At 37.2% G+C, this 21,898-nt stretch overlaps 1 protein-coding gene across 1 annotated transcript in view; it reads left to right on the top strand.

Annotated features, from left to right (window-relative positions):
• LOC121325914 (pancreatic triacylglycerol lipase-like) overlaps positions 1-19,321 on the top strand; it is a 28,080-nt gene extending 8,759 nt beyond the window's left edge. Inside the window, exons 2-13 of the mRNA XM_041268990.1 lie at positions 4,640-4,694; positions 7,719-7,873; positions 9,203-9,328; positions 9,547-9,681; positions 9,868-9,976; positions 10,243-10,362; positions 10,816-10,932; positions 14,379-14,497; positions 16,606-16,735; positions 17,363-17,474; positions 18,837-19,004; positions 19,258-19,321. Of these exons, the coding sequence (XP_041124924.1) occupies positions 4,640-4,694; positions 7,719-7,873; positions 9,203-9,328; positions 9,547-9,681; positions 9,868-9,976; positions 10,243-10,362; positions 10,816-10,932; positions 14,379-14,497; positions 16,606-16,735; positions 17,363-17,474; positions 18,837-19,004; positions 19,258-19,321 (1,410 nt within the window). The remainder of the gene's footprint in view (positions 1-4,639; positions 4,695-7,718; positions 7,874-9,202; positions 9,329-9,546; positions 9,682-9,867; positions 9,977-10,242; positions 10,363-10,815; positions 10,933-14,378; positions 14,498-16,605; positions 16,736-17,362; positions 17,475-18,836; positions 19,005-19,257) is intronic.
• Positions 19,322-21,898: the final 2,577 nt, after the last annotated feature.

Here is a 21,898-nt window from a genome sequence, read left to right on the forward strand (position 1 = left end):
CAGAAAATGACAACTGGTCAAAATAACAAAAAAGATGCAGTGTTGTCAGACCTCGAATAATGCAAAGAAAATAAGTTCAGATTCATTTTTAAACAACACAATACTAATGTTTTAACTTAGGAAGAGTTCAGAAATCAATATTTGGTGGAATAACCCTGATTTTCAAGTATAGCTTTCATGCGTCTTGGCATGCTCTCCACCAGTCTTTCACATTGATGTTGGGTGACTTGGCTTGATTCATGCCAAAGCTGCCCGATTCCAGCCTTGCTGAAGCACCCCCAGATGAGTCCAATTTTCAGCTTTGCCCAACATCTGGTCGTCTAATGGTTAGACAGAGACCTGGAGAGGCCTACAAGCCACAGTGTCTCGCACCCACTGTGAAATGTGGTGGAGGATCGGTGATGATCTGAGGGTGCTTCAGCAAGGCTGGAATCGGGCAGCTTTGGCATGGAACAAGCCAAGTACAAGGTTGTCCTGGAAGAAAACTTGCTTCCTTCTGCTCTGACAATGTTCCCCAACTCTGAGGATTGTTTTTTCCAGCAGGACAATGCTCCATGCCACACAGCCAGGTCAATCAAGGTGTGGATGGAGGACCACCAGATCAAGACCCTGTCATGGCCAGCCCAATCTCCAGACCTGAACCCCATTAAAAACCTCTGGAATGTGATCAAGAGGAACATGGATGGTCACAAGCCATCAAACAAAGCCGAGCTGCTTGAATTTTTGCGCCAGGAGTGGCATAAAGTCACCCAACATCAATGTAAAAGACTGGTGGAGAGCATGCCAAGACGCATGAAAGCTGTACTTGAAAATCAGGGTTATTCCACCAAATATTGATTTCTGAACTCTTCCTAAGTTAAAACATTAGTATTGTGTTGTTTAAAAATGAATCTGAACTTATTTTCTTTGCATTATTTGAGGTCTGACAACACTGCATCTTTTTTGTTATTTTGACCAGTTGTCATTTTCTGCAAATAAATGCTCTAAATGACAATATTTTTATTTGGAATTTGGGGGAAATGTTGTCAGTAGTTTATAGAATTAAAAAAAAAAAAATGATAATTTTACCCAAACACATACCTATACATAGTAAAACCAGAGAAACTGATAATTTTGCAGTGGTCTTTTAATTTTTTCCAGCGCTGTATGTATATATATATATATATATATATATATATATATATATATATATATATATATATATATATATATATATACACACACACACACACATATACACACATAACATAGATAGATAGATAGATAGATAGATAGATAGATAGATAGATAGATAGATAGATAGATAGATAGATAGATAGATAGATATACACACTATACTATTTATATACACTTCTTATTTGGAATTTTGTGCCTTGAAAATGTTTTTGTGACTTTAAAAATTGAACTCCATACTGTACATGTAAATGTGTCTCTTAAATAATGTTTAAAGTACACTGTAGCTGTATTATTAAGCATATGTATTTGTTTTGCAGTATATTTCTAATAGATAAGACTGAATGATTGAGGAAGCTGTGAAGCATTTGGATGTTTGCTGAACTTTATGACTTCTGCTGCATGTAATCAGCAGATCTGTTTACAGTTGTTCTTAGAATCAATACAGTACAGTATGTGTTAACAGTGAGTCATGCCTTAGCAGTGGTCGAGTACTGCTGAAAAGCACCGAACTGAGTTCCGGCACTTTTTGGAACCTTTATGACAATAAATATAAATCTTTTCCAGCAAACCATGTTCGAATTTGACAGCACACATGTAAAAATATATCAACGAATATCAGTGTCGCCTTGTTCAGGACGATGCGACAGCAAACTCACGCTGCCAGACTTGGTCACAGACCGTCAACCTCTCTGCGTGCTAATTGGAAAAGACAGCTTTTTTCTCTTGATTTTTATCTACATATCTGTAATGTCTGATAAAACACATAGAGGTATACTGCCCTACTATTCTGTCGTTAACAAGAAGCCTAAAAACAACTTTGACAGGTTAATTAAATTTCCATATTAGTGTACAATACTGTATTTATTAATAATGAATAAATACAAACACCAGGGATGTAATGGTTACAGTGCACTTTAGCGCTGTCTTTGCATGTTTGTTATATAAATCCATGCAAATCCATGACTTTTAGTTAATACAGTCAATCCCATTTACAATGGGATATAACGTACACTCTATACGTACACGATATAAAGAACCATATAATGGAACCAAATAAAATTGTATTAAATCCTGTTTAAATTCTCCTTTGTGTACGTACTCTGATAGTACATACTTCCTTTTATTAAGCACACACCGCAATGGTACGCAGTGGTCTGTGCTGCACATATTGCGTTCTGGTAGGCTAACTTTATTACTGTAATTTATGCAGTATTATCATGGCCAGCGCTAAACGATTGTCAATTTCAATTAAGGAAAAACTGTACATTATTGAGGAAATCTTAAAGGGACGAAACCAGTCATAAGTATGTTGTCAAAGAGCTCAAGTTCAAAAAGCAGCAGTCGCTGAGGCAGTCATCTAAGGCCCTGTCCACGTAGACCCCGTTCACACTTACTGAGCTGGCCTTGGGCCGTCTCTGGGCCGCCTCAAAATTTCCGTTCACAGTTGAGGTTTTAGGGGGCCTAAGTGCGTTCACATATGTGGCTGAAAAGGAAGCCTAAATTGCGGCAAAGTGCTTGTCGGGAATGTAAACAGTGACATAAACACAGCATTCCCGGAAGTCAACATAAGAGATTGAGCTGGGAAATTTGCAAATGTAAATATGGCAATCTTATTTGGGAATGCTTCAGGGAAGACCATCATTCTCTTTGCCACGGCAGAGACGACTCATTGCCCCCTGTGGTTCTCTCTCCTCAGCTGTGGAAGTCCACTAGGCGTCGACGTCCTAGCCCATGAGTGGCCCAAAATGTTTTGTACGCTTTCCCGCCAATACCGCTGCTTCCTTCAAGAAGGTCAGGAGAAACAAAACAACAGTTCTCCTGTTGGCCCCCAGATAGCCCAGGAGATTCTGGTGTTCAAACCTCTGCCAGCTGCTGCAGGGCCAGCCCTGGGAGATCCCACTGAGCATGGATCTCCTCAGTCAGGCGCAAGGCACCCTCTGGCATCCAGAACTGGGCAGACTCCAACTGTGGGTCTGGCCCCTGAATGGGACCATCTGTCTGCCTTAGGGCTCTCAGGCGCAGTTGTTAGTACACTGCAGAATGTTAGGGACTCCTCCACAGGAGTGTTGCTCGCCTAGAAGTGGAAGTATTTTCAAAATTGGTGCATGACCCCAATTATTGCCCTATAGCAACTATTTAGCCACTTCTGCAAGAGGCGGCTCTATCCCCTTCTATGTTGAAAGTGTACCTAGCAGCCATATCTGCATGCCACGTCCCCATTGAACCATAGCCCCAGTGTCCTGGGTGCTCATATACTAATGACACATTTTCTGAAGGATGCTCTGTGGTTACGTCCTCCTAAGAAGGATATTTTCCCCAAATAGAGCCTAGATGTGGTACTGGAGTCTTTCACTAAGGCCCTGTTTGAGCCTATACACTCCATAGAGTTGAAGTATCTGTCTATGAAGACAGTCTTCCTCTTAGCTATTACCTCCGCAAAGCGGGTCAGTGATCTACAGGCACTGTCGGTGCTCAGCTCCTGTATGTGTATTTGGGATGATGGCAGCAGGGTGTCACTATTTACAAACCCTGCTTTCCTCCGTAAGGTGATCACAGCCTTCCACATGAACCAGTCTGTTGAACGGGAGTCTGTCCATCCAGCTCTGTTTTCTTCAGAGGAGGATAGAAGATTGAACTTCCTCTGCTTGGTGCGAGTATTCAGGTGTTAGGTGGATAGGATAAGAGCTCTGTCATGGTATACGGACCCAAGGACAGCCCCTCTTGAGGCAGCGACCGTCGCACTGGATTGTGGATACAGTCTCGACTGTGGATGACAATGCTGGCTTGCCCCCACCTGGGCGGGGAGCCGCATACTCTACCAGAGGGTGGGCTATATCTTGGGCCCTCTTCAGAGGGGTCTCGCTGTCTGATATTTGTACTGCGGCTAGCTGGGCTATGCCACATACTTTATTCAGGTTCTATCACCTTAATGTGATAGATCCTTCCTTGCTGTCATTAGGCACAAGGATCCTTGCAGTTGCAAGCTCGCACTGCTAACCTTGGGTTATGCATTTCTGATGCATCCCTCATCTGCTGCCATTCCTTCTCCCTCGCGACTGCTCTGGTATACTTTCCCATAATATGTTTCGTCTTCGAATTGAAAGGGAACGTTAGGTTACTTACCGTAACCCTGGTTCCGTGAAAGAGAAGACGGTTCGATGCAAAAGAGAACGTGGCTTCCGTGGGTTGACTGTTTAATCCCTTGGTAGGCGGGACCGAGGATGTCACCCCAGGAAGGGGCCTATCAGCAGCTCTGATATAAAGAACTCAGTGAAAACCTATTTAAGGCAGGCAAATGCCAAAAGTATGTTTTGGTGGTCTCTTCTCTTTCAGGGAACCAGGGTTATGATAAGTAACCTTACGTTTACTTACTGGGAATGAAAAGGGTATAGGTGAAATCTTGTGATAGATTCTCTAGAAATATAGGACATCCCAAACTGCAGTTTTTCATCCTAATCTCCAGACCCTGGTGCTACTGCTCTGTGAACCTGACAACCTCTTTGACTCCCGACGGCAGGGTAAATATACAGCTCCTATCTAACCATTATTTAAAAGCTAGTTAAACTATTTTAATTGATGTTTTCCAGCTGTATGGAATGCAAGTCTCCCCATGCATCTGTTCTTTAATCTGAGCTCTTTAAACAATACAGACCATCATTTAATAGGAATCACATCTCATAATTCTAAACAACATACTGCAAACTGAAGTTCATACTACAATGGATGCACAGTAGGAAAAATGAACTTAAATGAGCACAAATGCACCTGCTGTAGGATATACCCTGGTAGTTCCATTTGAGGTGAAACAACTTAGAACAATCTAAATTCCCTACATCCTTGTCTTTTGTGGCATATCAAGAATATACAGTATTCTTCTTGCTTTTAATTAAGTATTCTGTAGGCGTACAGTCCAAAAAACACTAAAATATCTATCAGAGGGTGCTGACATCATAGAATGATGGTGAAAATAACATCAGAGCCTGAAAAATTGCCAGCAATATTGCTCTTTTCTATAAATCTTTCAGTATTTTATGTTAGGCAAATGGGCATATTAGCAAATTGTAATGACAATGCATTCTAGGAATTTTTGCCTTGAGTAAATTGGCATCTGTACAGGATAATGTCCCTAACCCGGATCTCTAATCAGGTATGTGCCAAAGCTTTGTAGCTATTGAGGAGTTTTATGGTTTTTTATATTATTTCATGGAATGTACACATTCTACTTACCACCTGGTCGCCTCTCAACTTTAAATAATCACTTGTTTGGCTGATGGAAAAACATTGTATAAAAGGGGCACCTGGGAGTTTAATTCTGCAAACTGTATCCAAGGTGAGTAACGGTTCTATCATTTCAGCCTGAAACACTGTCTCCATGTTATAGCCACACTTTAATCTTGATTATTTTGTGTTGCAGATGTTCTCATTCTGGATAGCAGCAGTTTTCCTGTTTGGCTCAGTCTACAGTAAGTCGTTTATTATAAAATGAACTTCTACCCTAGCAGCTGTATCACCATGAAACCCAAGGAGTGTTTTGCCTGTTGACACATCAGTTACAAAAAAAATGAATTCAAAACAGGAAAAATGTACTTAATTTCACAAGTGGTCCTACATCAGATTCGTTACACATGGGATAAGAGGATGTGGCAAAAGACATTTAATTTCTTCAAATATACCCTGTGCTGTATAGTAAATATAGTTTTATTTGGCCTAAGGGTGGTATTAAATATCTGGGTATCACTATCAACAATTACTTTAAGAAAATGGTTTCCTTAAATTTCCAGCCAATTTTAGCAAAAATCAAAATCAAGCTAGAAAATTTGACTAAATTACATTTGTCCCTATGGAGGAAGACAGACGTTATTAAGATGGCAATTTTTCCTATTATAGCAAATGCTCTTTCTATGATCCTCTTAAAAATGCCACTTCAATACTTTAATAGAATGTTCTCCCAATTAATTTCAGGAAATAAAAAAGCAAGAATCAGACTAAGTGTGCTATTTCAGAGCAATGATAATAGTGGACTGAAAGTATCAAACATTTACTGGAACTATCTGGCATTACAATCAAGATTTTGTATTTATATTTTTACAAATCCTTTAATGTCAGATTATCCTGTTGGAAAATTGCAAAATGATATGGTTGCTCCTTATGAAATGATATAGTACTGCATGGTACACCTATTTGTCTTTGTAAAGATGGTCTACTAACTAATTTTTGTCAAATATTTAATAAAATTGCTACAATAACGAATAGCAGAAGAAAAAGAAATGTGGCTCTTCACAACTGTAGATCATTTAGAACCTCACTAGATCTGTTCCATTTACAGGATGGTAATTCCAGACTGTATACTCAAATTACAAACTCAGTTGTCAATTATTATGGTCCCAGATTACAATGCCTAGTAATGTCACCACTAGAAATATGGCTGGAGGATTTTAAAAATATACATAAATATGTTTAGATGGTCACTTACAAGCAAACAAATTATAGAGATAAATAGGCGACTTTAAAAAATAAGTTATCACAAGATTCTAGGTTAAGTATTTTTAGAAATATTAAAAGTAGCTACCCGGAATGCTAGATACAGAACAATCCAGTGTAAGATAATTCATAGATAATGCCATTCTGAATCTGGGTCATTTGAACACACGTGGAATTGCATGCATATATATATATATATATATATATATATATATATATATATATATATATATATATATATATATATATATAACAATTTTGGACAGATGTGTTCTTCCATATCTCTAATATAGTTGTTTTTTCCATACCTAAAACTTTGAAATGAGCTATTCCGTGAAACACAAATATTACTGATTGGAAAAAACTACAAAAAATACTAATTTGAACATTGTTGCTTATGGCAATACGAGCTATGTTTTTTATGGAAATGTACAGATCCACCACATTCTGCTTTGTGGAAAAACTTTGTAGTTGAGGTAATAGCTTTATAAAAAATACACCTTTCCATGGAGTTTTAAAAAGACAATTATATAGAACTTTGGCAAAAAAAGTATATATATATATATATATATATATATATATATATATATATATATATATATATATATATATATATATATATATATATATATATTAATAATCTAGAACTACAAAAGACCCAAGGGATTGCTTAAAAGTAATAGCCAGGATTATTCATGAAATAGAAATAATTTAAAGCATAGTTTTATAATTACTAATATGGATTATGCATTTTCTATAAGCATGTTTATAATACTGTTAATATTTTGTATTTTGAAGCAACTCTCATGGTAAGCATTTCATTTGTGTGCCGTTGCTTGTAAAGTCACAAAGACATAGGACGCTGCCATCTTAGAATGATGGGGGAATCTCACGCATTGTGAAAATCACAACAGGATTGCTCGTGTCAAAACCTCTGACTCTCATTGCCAGATGCAATTTCATAATAAGGATATGTAAATACTAATAATGTAAAATCTATTAAAAATGACATTTGAAGCTACTTACTCCTTCTGAATTCAACTCTTTTTGTGCTCTTCCAGCTGCTCAGGTCTGTTATGAAAGGCTGGGGTGCTTCGTAGACACTGTGCCGTGGGCTGGGACTCTACAGAGGCCTCTTGGCAAACTGCCTTGGCCTCCAGAAAGAATCAACACCAACTTTATTCTCTACACCAAGCAAAACCCCAACACCTCCCAGGTAAAGCAAAGGAGTGTGGCCCCTTCAGTCCTTTCCATTGGTGTCAGCTTTAAATATCTTATGGTACCAGAAATAACTAAGTAGTAAAAGGGCAGAATTTTGTGAACATTTTTTTAAAAAATGTATTAATAAAAGCATGCAACATAGAAGTAAGTGTACAATGTAGGTAGTAGGTCACTATTTCCTATATTTAATATTATATCACAATATTTTCCATACGTAATTACATTCTGTACGCAGTCTTTTACACAAATACATTGTTTAGTGAAAGTGGTGAAGCGTTTCTCGTGATGGAGGGTTTCTCCTGGTGGCTTTTCAGATTGGTTAGAAACATCCCTAATATGTTAACATATTAATATGTTCAATACCTGTAAACATGTAGGAAATTAAATGTAAACTTAGTGTACATCCCTATTAACTAAGATCAGCCTTAAAGAGCAGCTTGGTAAGGATCAGAAATATAAGTTGTCTTAACGAAAGTATTCTTCTGTTTTAGTCATCACATCCTGCAGACTTTTTAAAAAGTTAAAATCACCCCTGTGGCTTCTATACAGCTCATAAACTTTTCAGCCAGTACACCAGCGTGTAACCATTAACCTGTCCCCCTGCAACATTCTGCCCCCAGTGGATGTAAGAAATTACCATTCTAGTTTTTAGCTAAAAAGGTCCTGCTTAATGGTGATCTTGCATTATTTTTATTTGTTTTATTTTATAACATTTTTCTAAACACTTCATCATTTCTAGTATCTTGATGCAGTGTAAACCACTGGACTGAAAATCCAGGTAAAAAAGGAAATTATACTGAAGAAAAATATAAAGGTGACTACAAATAGCAAATCAGGACAACTTTTTCAATGAAAATGTGTTTGATAGTTTGATAAGTGGTAAACAAACTAGGTTTAAACATGGCCTAGCATTACTAAATTTGCATCTCTCCGTTAATTAGAATATTAATGTGCCTTCCTTCATTTCAAAGTTGGCACACCTTGATCCTTGACAACCACTAAAACTCTTAGATTGATAACTGTGTTAATCAGAATCCCTATCTGTACATATGTGAATGTTAACCTCTGTCACTTTTAAGGTTAGGATGGTGCCAAACCACTTTCCCTGGTTTCTTTCCCTTTGATTCGTGGTCATCAAGCAGCACTTGATTTTTTATCATTGTCTTAGGTCCTAGGTAATAATACTACTAATCTACTGCAAACTTAACTGATAAACTTAGATTTTTATAAAACAACTTAATTGCTCAGTTAAAGTCTTATTAATCATGTATCTAATAGGCATGTTAAGACAAAATTGTCATTTTTCTTCCTGTCATTTGTTCAGAAAATATCAGCACTAAATCCATCATCCATTTTGACATCAAACTACAAAGGAAACAAAACCACCCGCTTCATTGTCCACGGTTTTATTGACAAAGGAGATGAAAACTGGCTCAAGGACATGTGCAAGGTAGGACACACACACACTGATCGTTGCTTTTTAAAGCTGGGATAGGCATATTCATCAAGAGTAAGAAAAGGTCAAATCAAAATTAAGATCAGGTCTATCTGAATTTGGTGCATATGCACTGTTTTCTACATCTGACCATTTCTTTTCTGTTTTCTATGATTTTTAAAATGCTTATTTGACATTTAAATCCTGTTTAACTGACTTATTTTATTCCACAGCTGATGATGCAAATAGAAGATGTGAACTGTATCTGTGTCGACTGGCAAGGAGGGTCGAGAACTGGCTACATTCAAAGTTCCAATAACATCCGAGTCGTCGCGGCGGAAATTGTGTACTTGATCAAATACTTACAGGTGAATACAGAGGGTGGCTAGCTGTCATTGGCAAAATAACCACAAGATCAACAGCACAACAATGCACTTACAACACATGAATTACTTATTCTTCTTCCCAGATACATGAAAAGTAATTCAGTAAAACTGATTATTCGCTGCTGTTAGTAATGTTTGTTAAAAATGACTTGTTTATTTATCAAACAGAGCAACTACAACCAGGCACCTGCTGATTTCCATGTTATTGGCCATAGTTTAGGGGCCCACTGTGCTGGAGAGGTTGGCAGGAAAATCAAAGGTCTGGGAAGAATAACAGGTACAGTATGTCTATGAGAAGCCATGTTTTACAGAGCGCGTATATATATATATATATATATATATATATATATATATATATATATATATATATATATATATATATATATATATATAATGTATTTATTTATTTATACACTTAATTGGATGTCCATCAATGAGGACATCCAATTAAGTGTTAAATAATGAGTTTTTTCAGCCTATACTGGGACTGTAGGGATTATAATTATATGCTAACTAATGTTTTAATTATTTTTAAACTCTCAGGCCTAGACCCTGCAGCGCCTTACTTTCAGAACACAGATAATTTAGTCCGATTGGATGCTAGTGACGCAGTTTTTGTTGATGTCATCCATACCGATTCTGCACCCATGTTCCCTTATTTTGGTAAGGGGTGTTGTTTTTTTGTCTTTTTCTCAGCACGGTGTGTATAAACTAGGTACACCTTAAAAATGTGGTTCTACAGACTGATAATCCTTTAATTTCACTTTAGAATAAAATATAAAAAAGCAGATATCACCATTTTTTGTATCTACACTCACAAAATGATGTGTACTTGCTGATAATACAGTAGGTTTCTATGGGGACGTGACCTGTTTTAAGGAGGATGCATTAGTTAGAACTCCTGAGTTAAACTGCTTAAACCACAAGTAAGGTATGGAAGTAACAGATTCAAACCACTTAATAACCCCCTTAAACACTCCCTGAACCTGTAGTTAAGGGGGGCAGAGAGGGTTAAACACCCCTTAAAAAGGGAAAAATAATAAGGGGTGAAGGGATTTGGTTTGATAGTGACACCACATGAAACTTTAGCTGTTAACAGGTCTTCCTGCATTGTAGGATTGGGAATACCCCAAGCTGTTGGACACCTTGACTTCTATCCAAATGGAGGAGAACGCATGCCTGGATGTAATAAGAATATTATTTCACAAATGCATTTGAATGGCATATGGAAAGGTCAGTTTATGTTTATTTTATTTTTTTATCCAAGCTGTATCTCTTTAAGAATCAAAATCTTAAACAAGTTTCCTCAAGCCACAGTGCCTGTGGATGAAGTCTGTACCATCTGGTAGATCAGTGGTTCTCAAACATTTCAGGTCGTGCTCTCCTTCAAACACATACACACGTATATAATAAGCCTGTGACTTCGCTGTATGTCACTGCTGTTTTTTTTTTTTTGTTTTTTGGGGGGGGGGGGGGGGGGGGGGGGGGGGGGGGGGGGGGGTTTAAACGAACCAGCCACTGATCCATAGTAATAAGAGCAAACTTAACACTGCAAACTACAGTTTACCGACTGTGACCAACACTTACTACACAATAAACTGATAAACAACATACATTACCAGATGGCGGCGGACTTCATCCAAAAATTTGCAAGTTTAAAAGGCAACAGTCAGATACACAGCGCCACCTAGAAACTATCACATGCCTGAAGGTGTTCGCATAAAGATTTGTTTTAAGTTATTATATACCGTATAACGGGAAAATTTGTCTGGTATTAAATTTCACAGATTGATATCTTTGCTACTTTTTTCACTTTGCACGTTAATAAAAAGAAATGTCAAAGTTTTGCATTTATACTTTTAATTCTAGAAAAAATTAAATAAATGTTTACTTAATTAAATATGTCTGCTAATACAGTATCTCATTTAAGTAACCTGTTATATAGCAAATACAATGTAACTGTAGCAACTTGGAGAACAAAGAAGGCATTCTAATCAGTTACAGTATTTATCATTCTTATATGGCCCTTAATTTTAAGGTACTGATAAACTTTTACAATAAGTATTTGCTATCTCAGTTTTAAAATGTAAGATATGGTTCACAACATAACACAGTGGAACGATCACAGTACTACCATGCAGTAATTGTAGGGCAACATTGCCACGTGTGAAATTTTTAACAATAAAGCCGAAACGAAAATGCTTTTGTTTGCTTGGAAATCAATTCAAACTGGTTAGACTAGCAAACACTGGCAAAATCAGCTCAGTTTTATACAGTGCAAAACTAATTTATTTTCCTGTTTTGTTTTGTTTCTGAACTCTGCGATGCCTGCACTAGTTGAATCTACAACGTATCGACAATAACAATAAACCATTTTGTTAAAGACTTGCAACTATCACAAAATGATTGTATGTTAATTCAATTATTGTAAAAAAAAAATAAAAGCCACAAAAATGCTTAACATAAAAAACTGTATGCAACTACTGTATGTCCTGTCTGAATAATTTGTCTACTTTTGCCATTGATTTTATATTGTTATTTTTTGCCGCCTTGTCAGGACCCCCTTGTGAAATGAGATGCATATCTCAAGGGTTTTATCCTGGCTAAATATATACAATTGTTTTCACGTTTCAATTTTATTTCATGCTAACAGTTCGATTTGAAAAGACATACACCTTACAGCAGTGGTTCTCAGACTGTGGGTCGCGACCGCATTTGAAAGTGCAATTAAAAAAAAAAACTACTTTAAGAAACACGTACGCTCATTTCTTATTATCGGAACTTTTTACTCCAAATGAGTCCTCATTTCTCTTCCTGCCTTTGTCTGAACGCGTGCATAATGGGTGCATGTTTTGCACCGGGACTGACCCCTCGCCAGCACAGAAAGGGTGCACATGTGGACTTGGGGTGCACCTGGAGGGAGGTGGGGGTGTTACGAGATGGGAGTGTGACTAGTTGGTGGCTGATTAAATGTTGCAGTTGTGGGGTGGCCTGCGGGGTATAAATATTGGGTGAAATCTGTGCTCCACAAGCTAATTTGGAGATTGGCGGGCACTTCTGTTCGATTGGAAAACGATAAAGAAAGTGTTATGTATGAGACTGTTTTGTTTACCCTTTTTATTATATTGTGTGTTTGGTGCACACCTCCTTTTATTTTCTATGCCTCCCTACCCAGTATCTGTCCTTGTTCCTTCTTCGTCATAGCAAAAATATTTTGCTACAGTATTTTAAAATGCAGCGTTTTCTGAAGAGGAGTATTGGAAACGGTATTAATGAAAGGGAGTTGAGCGGCACTGCAAGCAAAAGGATTTCTGACATCAAGGATCCGTTCAGCAGCAAAAAAAAACAAGAACCTGAAAGTATTTAAAAAAGTATTTGCAATAAGGTTTTACCTGGTTTGATTCTGAAGAGGAGCCACGGCCACAGTGTGTGGTGAAGGGTGAAGTTCTGGCTAAGGAGAGTTTAAAACCATCTAAAATGTCGAGGCACTTGCAGACAAAGCACGGTTATTTTCAAGGGAAACCTATCGATTTCTTTCAGTGAAAGTTGACAGAGCTAAGGGGCCAGACGAAAGATTTCAAGTTGGCGGCTACAACTAACGAGAATGCTCTATGTGCATCTTTTACTGTATCACACTAGATAGCCAAAACTGGTAAACCCCATGATATTGCAGAAACTTTTTTTTTTCCTACCATGTGCAAAGCAGGCACATGATGGGACAAAGTGCTGCCAGCCAGCTTCATTTGCTTCCCATATCTAATGACACTCGTAAATCGCGTAACACTCGTAAAGAAGCGCGTAAATCGTGGCAGTGTGGAAGCATTTTATTTATTAGTTACTGTACCTTTTTTGAGGAGAGCACCTTACAATCCATTATCGCCAGCCACCTGGAAAGCCTTCAGCTAGTTTCCAGAGTACTTCCCTGAAAAGTATCACAAAGCAGCGGGGTGGATTAGAAACCGCTTTATTACTGAAGTGCTAATATGACACTTGCACAGAAGAAACGTCGATGGACCTTTCTTGTGACGAGACACTGAAACTCAGTTTCTCAGCAACCTCTTGCTAACTTTTGGATTTCTGTGCGACAAGATTATCCAGAGCTATTATATGAAGCTCTGCAAGCGCTCATGCCTTTCCCATCTACCTACCTTTGTGAATCAATTTTTCTGCACTCACTTTACCAAAAAAAAAACAAGTAGAGGACCCGTCTCACTCTTGAAGATGACCTTCGTCTTTACCTCAGCTACACAGAGCCCCGTTTCAAGCATTTGTGTTCATCCATGCAAGCTTATCCCTCTTTCTTAGTTAAGTAATGTCATTTAAAAAAATAAAAATAAAATACTGTTGGCTGTAATAATCAGCAATGGCTATATTTTAGTTGTGTTGATATTTCCTTCTAATGGATGTTTTACTTATCAATACTAGCTTTTCTGCAGTAGTACAGGGCAGTGGGGTAGCAAGAGTTTTTTTATTGGTAGAAGAGGGCCGCAGTGCCTGGAAGTTTGAGAACCACTGCCTTAGAGTATGCTTTGTTTTTGTTAAAAAATACAAAAATAAATAAATAAATAAATTTTAGTGGCTCTTAGAGCGGCATTTTTAAGTGGAATGACTTAACAGGTTGACAGAATTGTTCTCCACAGCGTATTTTCTTTGTAATTTACATTGCTTTGATTTAATAGGAACCCGGGATTTTGTGGCCTGCAATCACCTGAGATCTTATAAATATTACACCGACAGCATCTTAAACCCAGATGGCTTTGTTGGATACAAATGTAATTCAACGGGGGATTTTGTGGCTGTAAGTTTTATCACCATGGAGCTGACTTTCAGCACAGCATATTGTAAATATGTACTATATATTATTGTATATATTGTACTATTATTGAAAATAATAGTTTTAAAAAGCAGTGTATTCTGTGGGGCGCAATGTTGTCTTTTCCTTTCTTCCAGCCATGTGCAGAATGAATTTGGGTTTGTGCACCGATATAAAGGCTGTGTGCTCCACCGTAATACTCAGTATTGTGTCGGTATTCTTTCCATTTGGTGTGTTTGTGTGCTTTTGTTTCAATATTAGGTACTAATTATAATTGCATTTTACATTATAACGCTATCAAATAAACGCATATATCTAGCTTCTCTTCATTTATGGAACATTAAGTTGTATTTCCTACAGTCACACCCGTTCTTTTTTAAATAAATAAATCTTATTTTAAAAAATAACTTATTTTATGACGCGTATCATTCGATTACTTATAGCAAGTGCTGGCGTTAATGATTTAATGTAAAATTCTGACACGTTAAACAAATAAATCCAATCACGTTTTAAATGTAGTTGTGATCTTTTCTTACACGCATGGAAACGTTCTATAACTAGCCACGCTTTACAGCACAGTGATTAATTCTGTAGAGAACACAGATCAACAGTAATTAATTTTCATTGTGATATTTTATTTTTCTGTCAGCCAGTGACGGTGCTTAAAACATAATATGATGTACCGGTATTCATGAATGCAAGAATTAAGGGCGTCTATGATTTGTACTGTTTTCAACAGTTGATCCTTCCAAGCATTTAAGCTTTCAGTTATACGGACAACAATAAAAAAAAAAAAAAATGTAAAAGCAGTATTAGTACTGCTGTAGTTTTTGCCCTGGACAAAAGCTGATCTGTTACGAAACATTTCCCGATCTAATGACCATGCCTTTCCATAAAATAAATACTGTAGTCAGAACAAAGCATCTGAATGAATAGATGTGGGTGCAAATTCAAACGGGAGATAAAATACTGTCGTGATAATGTAATTTATAAACTCTTACTGCTGCAGTACAACAGGAGCGAGACCATTATACCCGATTTAACAGACCCATAAGAATGATTATTATGCTTCAATATTATCAAAACCGCGAGCGGCTATTCTTTATATATATATATATATATATATATATATATATATATATATATATATATATATATATATATATATATATATATATAGTAGCAAGCTCGGTTTCCGCAGGCAGGCGCATCACACATGGCGAGGCAATCGCACCCAACAGTTGGATGGCAGGCGGGAACCCGAGACACATTATATTTAGAAGAAGGAAAATGGTATAGTTACACCGTGTAACAATTTATTTATTTATTTATTTATTTATTTATTTATTTATTAATTTTGTTCCTGGGTAGTAAGTGTTATTTCCTAATTGCTTATGCCTCAAAAGTATAGACAATGGCTATTATTCCCCACAAACTTTGCTTTTGTGACCAGGACAGTGATATTTCAAAATATCACTATTTCCAATGGGAAACCGGGCAAATGTGTGTCTTTTCGTTCGCATAAAGTCAGAAAAAAACAACATATGAATCCAAATTAACATGTATTTATACTAAAGTAATACAAAAATGACTACAAAAGATTTAGAAGTGAGTAGTTTTTCGAGATTTACGAGTATACTGTAAATACAGTATAATCGTAAATCTCGAAAAACTACTCACTTCTAAATCTCTGATGACTGTACATTGCATTCCCCAATCGTCTCGTGCGCGGACCAAACTGCTGTGCTGCAAGGGCACGAGCGCAGCTTAGAGGAAACCATGGAGCATATCCGCAGTTAAAAGAAACAGCTCTTCTTCACAGTGACAGAAACACATTGTATTTATTACAAATCATGCATGAGACATATCAGCACATCTTAACATACAGCTTAGTTATAAAGTTAAGAAAATACGGTGTCTTTTTTATTCAGAAAAATGTGAGCCCTATAAAATTACAGTAATTCATATTTGGTCAATTATACTGGAATTAATTTGTCAAAGCAGGTTGTATAATTAGACAATTAGAGAAACATAATTTGTTAAACTGCAAACCAGTGATATAAACTAAAGCATGCTACTTTTGTGACACCCAGGGAAAGTGTTTCCCGTGCCCCGTTGGAGGCTGTCCTGTGATGGGTCACCACTCTCCTACATTCAAGGTACCCGCTGGCGTTGAAAACATGAAGTTCTATCTGAACACCGGCGATGTCAGGCCGTTCATGCGTACGTATGCATATCAACTATCTTAGATATATCAAATATATCGATAATACATACAATACCCTAACCCTAACACTAGGGTTATTGACACGAGACAACAAATTGAAAGTTCTTTGTATCAAATGGCTTGTATCAGATGAAAATTACATCATATTAAATTAACTAGAGTATGTTCCAAATATACAGGGGGACATACTGTACAGGGGGATTCATAACTGGTGCAACATTTTTTGTTTCGTATTATTTTTAATTCTATGAAAATATTGGCATTATTGAACAGCCCTCTGGATGTCCAATGGTTTGTCACAGTGTCTCTGACATTTTTGCTTTGCATGTCATCTTGTTGCCCAAACCACTAGAAACCTCCAGCACTGGACACAGCACACCCTGTTCTCCTCAAACAATGCTTTGGAAGCAGCTCAATCAGATTATTTGGCCAGTCGGTCTAAATGTACTGTACTGTAGCGGGGCCTAGATACACCTCCCTTTCTACAAACTAAAATCTCCTGAGTCGAAATGTTTTCAGAATTGACTTGTTATGATTGTTACCTCATGAATGTGTTTTAGAAGTGGATGATGCTTTCTTGTTTTTACATTGTTAACTTGCAGCTTTCCCTTTTCTCCACACAGGCTGGCGCTACAAGGTTACAGTAACTCTAACCGGGGACCAAGGTGTGTCAGGCACTCTGAAAGTGTCCTTGTTTGGGACAAAGGGAAACACGAGACAGCATGAAATCGCCAAGTGAGTGATTCCTCTATTGATTTACACCAGAGGCTATCAAATCCAAGTGTATCACATTTGAAATGGGATTAGAGATTGTACTTCAGTAACAAGTTCAATGCTCACATCCTGGTGACATTTACTGGTGGTCTCAAAAAGACTCTTGAATGTCCTCTCTATAACTACAGATGTGTAAGGTTAATGAAGGTTACCAATTGCTCACAATATTTGTTTAAAGTGGGGTACATTTGACCTTGTGTAGAAGAGATGTATGTTCTGTGTCTGGAATAACATTGTAACTCATGCCATGACATTGATAGTGTTTAGATACTGTCAGGAAAACAGAGTATAAGCAGAGTTCATAAAGATCAGCTTCTCACACACGCAGTTAGGCAAGATATATATGTCAGGCACTCGAAAGTGCAAGTGAGAAAGCTTAACCGAAAATCCTCTCCTGATGAAAGACCATTGCTGTACCCGACTGCTTCTACCAGAACATTAGCAATAGGTGCTACACTGTTGTGTCTAGCAATAATGTTTAAGCTATATGTGTGTAACTTTTTAGTATTGGAATCGATAAACAGAAACTTACTAACAAGCAATGTGTATTGTGCGCACTCATTTACAGACATCACATTAGTTTTGTTACAATGGTACACTGGAGTGTAACTATTAACCTGCCCCCCTGAACTCTGGTTTAGTTATCCCTCTCTTCCCCGGCCCATGCTATCGGTATATACCATTATATAACATTGGAAGAATGGATTCATTGGGTGGGGCAATTGAGCCTTGAACGTTTGGGAACCCTTGCAGTAATTCACCAGTGTGGGTCACTCTTCATTTTAGGAGCATTACAATGAAACTGTTTACAAATAGTTTGCTAATATATTAATGCACATTTAAATTTTTTTGTTAATGTTTAGTTCAGGGCATTCCAACAGATAATGAGCTCCACGATATGTCTCCTTTATTTTTGTTTTTCTATTTTAGCCAGTAAGTTTGAACAGCTCTGGTTTGGTTAGTAAATAGTAACCTATATATCGGATCTGAGAAAAGCAATGGTCATGGCGGCTGTTTTGGCCTGTGTTACATCATGTGTCTACAGCAGGCAACTAGAACGGAACGGCGATAAAATAAATAAAATCAAAAAGTAAAACGTGTATTTTAAAGCTATATTCTCTAACTAGCCCTTAACAAAACATGAACAATACATGAGTAAGTTAATTATTTAGTTATTATGGCTAATACACAAAAAATGGTTTATTGCAGTTGCTCCTGGTCAATACCAGTGGGCTACCTGCTGCAACAGGAGCACTGTGCAATATGTAGTCCAAAACCACAGTGAAGACAGATAGGTCCTAATGTTCCTGTCTTTACCTACAGAACAAAACTCAAACCTGGAAGCACATACAGTGCCTACATCGATACAGAGGTGGATGTTGGAGAAGTTCAAAAAGTGAAGTTCATTTGGGATAACAATCAAATCAACCCTCTCCTGCCGAAGCTTGGAGCACAAGTATTGGTCTTGCAGCGCGGAAAGGACAGACAGGTGTATGTAGACCTGTTCTAGTTTACATGAGCCAAACCAACCTTCTTGTTTTAAACTTGTGCAAATTGAGATTTGGGCAGGTGGTTTGTCTCTTGCCTTTTTATTTGTATTATTATTATTATTGTTATTATTATTATTGTTATTATTTGAAAATAACTTTTTTTATCAATGGCACATGATTTTAGATTATGTAACAGATGAACGCTAGAGGGTACTGTTGACACATTTTTCACAGGGATTTTCTCTGTTTTTCAGACTGCAGTTCTGTGGGAGTGGGTCGGTCCGTGAAGAGGTCCTGCAGACCCTAGCTCTATGCTAAAATGTTTGGAGTTAATGTTGACAGCCTTGGTGTTTTAAATAAATGACAATTGAAGCATTGTTGCCCTAGTCTGTGATTTACTCTATGTTGGATTAAGAGCGGATACTGATGACTGCCAAGACCCATATCATATTAAGTGGTGTACCAATCGTAGCAGTCAATATCGACATATTGTTTTAGTGGAATTTATCACCCATCCAAACCCTCTAGTTCTCAATGTTCTTTTAAAGACAATCAACAGATTGTACAGGGTATTACTGGATAACATGATGCTCATTTTAAGATCGTTTTTAATGACAATTTGGCTTGGTTGATAACCATGGTTCACATACCTAAAATAATTTCAAAATATCTGTAAATTCATTTTAGATATCTTCAAAAAGATCCCATTTAGTTGGGTGATTCATTTCAAGGTAAATAATGTAGAGATATCTTGAAATATTTAAAAATAGCTTGACATTTTTAATGATATCTTGAAATGTAATTTGAGATATCTCTAAATGATCATTTGGCTCATCCTAATACACTGCGCATGGTGGATAAGAACAAAGTGCCTTAACTCAGACTTATACAAAAAACAAAGAGTAATCGTCAAACGGTAATGGAACAAAAATTTGATATATATATATATATATATATATATATATATATATATATATATATATATATATATATATATATATGGGGGGGGGGAGGGGGGGGTGAAAAAACAAATCAATTAAAAATAAAAACCGGAAAAGTCTTCATTAGATAAGTATTCACCCCCTTTGCTAGGAAATTCCTAAATAAGCTCAGCTGCAACCAATTGCCTTCAGAATTCACACAGTAAGTTGAATGGAGTCCATCTGTGTCAATAAAAGCGGTTCACATGATTTCAGATTAAATACACCTGTCTCTGTAAGGTCCCACAGTTGGGTAGTGCATTCAAAGCAAAGATGCTACCATGAAAACCAAGGAGCTTTCAAAACAACTCTGGGATAAAGTTGTGGCACAGATCAGGGGAGGGGTATAAAAAGATTTCAAAGGCATTGAATATCCCTGGGAGCACAGTCAAGTCAATCATTAAGAAGTGGAAGGTATACGGCACCACCCAGAATCTGCTTAGAGCAGGCCTTCCTCTCAAACTGAGCAGCCGGGTAAGAAGGGCATTGGTCAAAGAAGCCACCAAGCGGCCAATGACAACTCTGAAAGACCTACAGCGTTCCATGGCTGAGATGGAAGAAACTGACTGTGTCAACAATAGCTGAGGTACCCCACAAATCTGGCCTGTATGAAAGAGTGACAAGAAGGAAGCCATTTCTGATGTAAAATCCCTCCTGGAATTTGCAAAAAGGCATGTGAAAAACTCTGAAAAGATGTGGCAAAAGATTCTGTGGTCAGATGAAACAAAAATTGAACTATTTGGCTTAAATGCAAAGTATTATGTCTGGCGCAAACCCAACACAGCACATCACCCAGGTAACACCATTCTTACTATGAAGCATGGTGGTGGCAGCATCATGCTATGGGGATACTTTTCATTGGCAGGGATGGAGCTAACGACCTAAGACTGGGACAGAGATTCACCTTTCAGCAGAACAATGACTCCAAGCACAGCTAAGCGACACTGGAGTGGCTTGAAAACAAAAAAGTGAATGTCGTAGAGTGGCCCAGTCAAATCCCAGAGTTGAATCTGATTGAGAATCTGTGGCAAGACTTGAAGATTGCTGTTGACCAATCATCCCCATCCAACTTGACAGAGCTTCAACAATTTTGCCAAGAACAATGGGCGAATATTGTACAATCCAGATGTGCAAACCTGGCAGAGACTTACCCCAAAAGACTCACAGCTGTAATTGCTGCCAAAGGTGGTTCTACCAAGTATTGACTCAGGGGGGTGAATACTTATCTAACCAAGACTTGCCTCTCTTGCCTCTTCAAAGTGTTGAGTAGCTTGTGTAAATCAAAGGAAAACAAATCCCAATTAAATGAATCAAGATTTCAGGTTGTAACACAACAAACTGAAAACGTCCACGAGGGCTGAAAACTTCCTATTATATATATATATATATATATATATATATATATATATATATATATATATATATATATATATATATATATATATAATTAGTCACAGACAGTATAGCCTTAGGTTGAGTAACACAAGATCTTAATGATTTAAACCAGTATGCTTGCCCCCAATATAAATATTTCAAAAAATGATAAACACCCTCCTCTTCTTGCTATAATTTGCCCCCAGTATAGACGTGTTAGTTATCACTGTACCATAACATTCACTGGTGTTGGATTGAATAATGTTGCAATATTAAGTGTCACAGCTTGAAAACACAATTAAAAATATAATTTAGTGCACATTCCTTTTAGACTTAGTGAATTACGGCAAGAATCATTCAATGTGTCACTTATGTATCTAATTTAAAAAGCCCACACTGGTATTCAGTAGTCGGTCCAAGACATTTTCAGTTGCTCATAATGGCTTGATTGCAGCATATTGTTTGGGAATAATTTCTATGATTTCCCCACCCTATAATCACTGTTGTAAAACAGGCTGTTAAAAAGAATGTCACTTCTATC

Source organism: Polyodon spathula, chromosome 13, assembly GCF_017654505.1.
Source record: "Polyodon spathula isolate WHYD16114869_AA chromosome 13, ASM1765450v1, whole genome shotgun sequence".
Lineage (NCBI taxonomy): Eukaryota > Metazoa > Chordata > Actinopteri > Acipenseriformes > Polyodontidae > Polyodon > Polyodon spathula.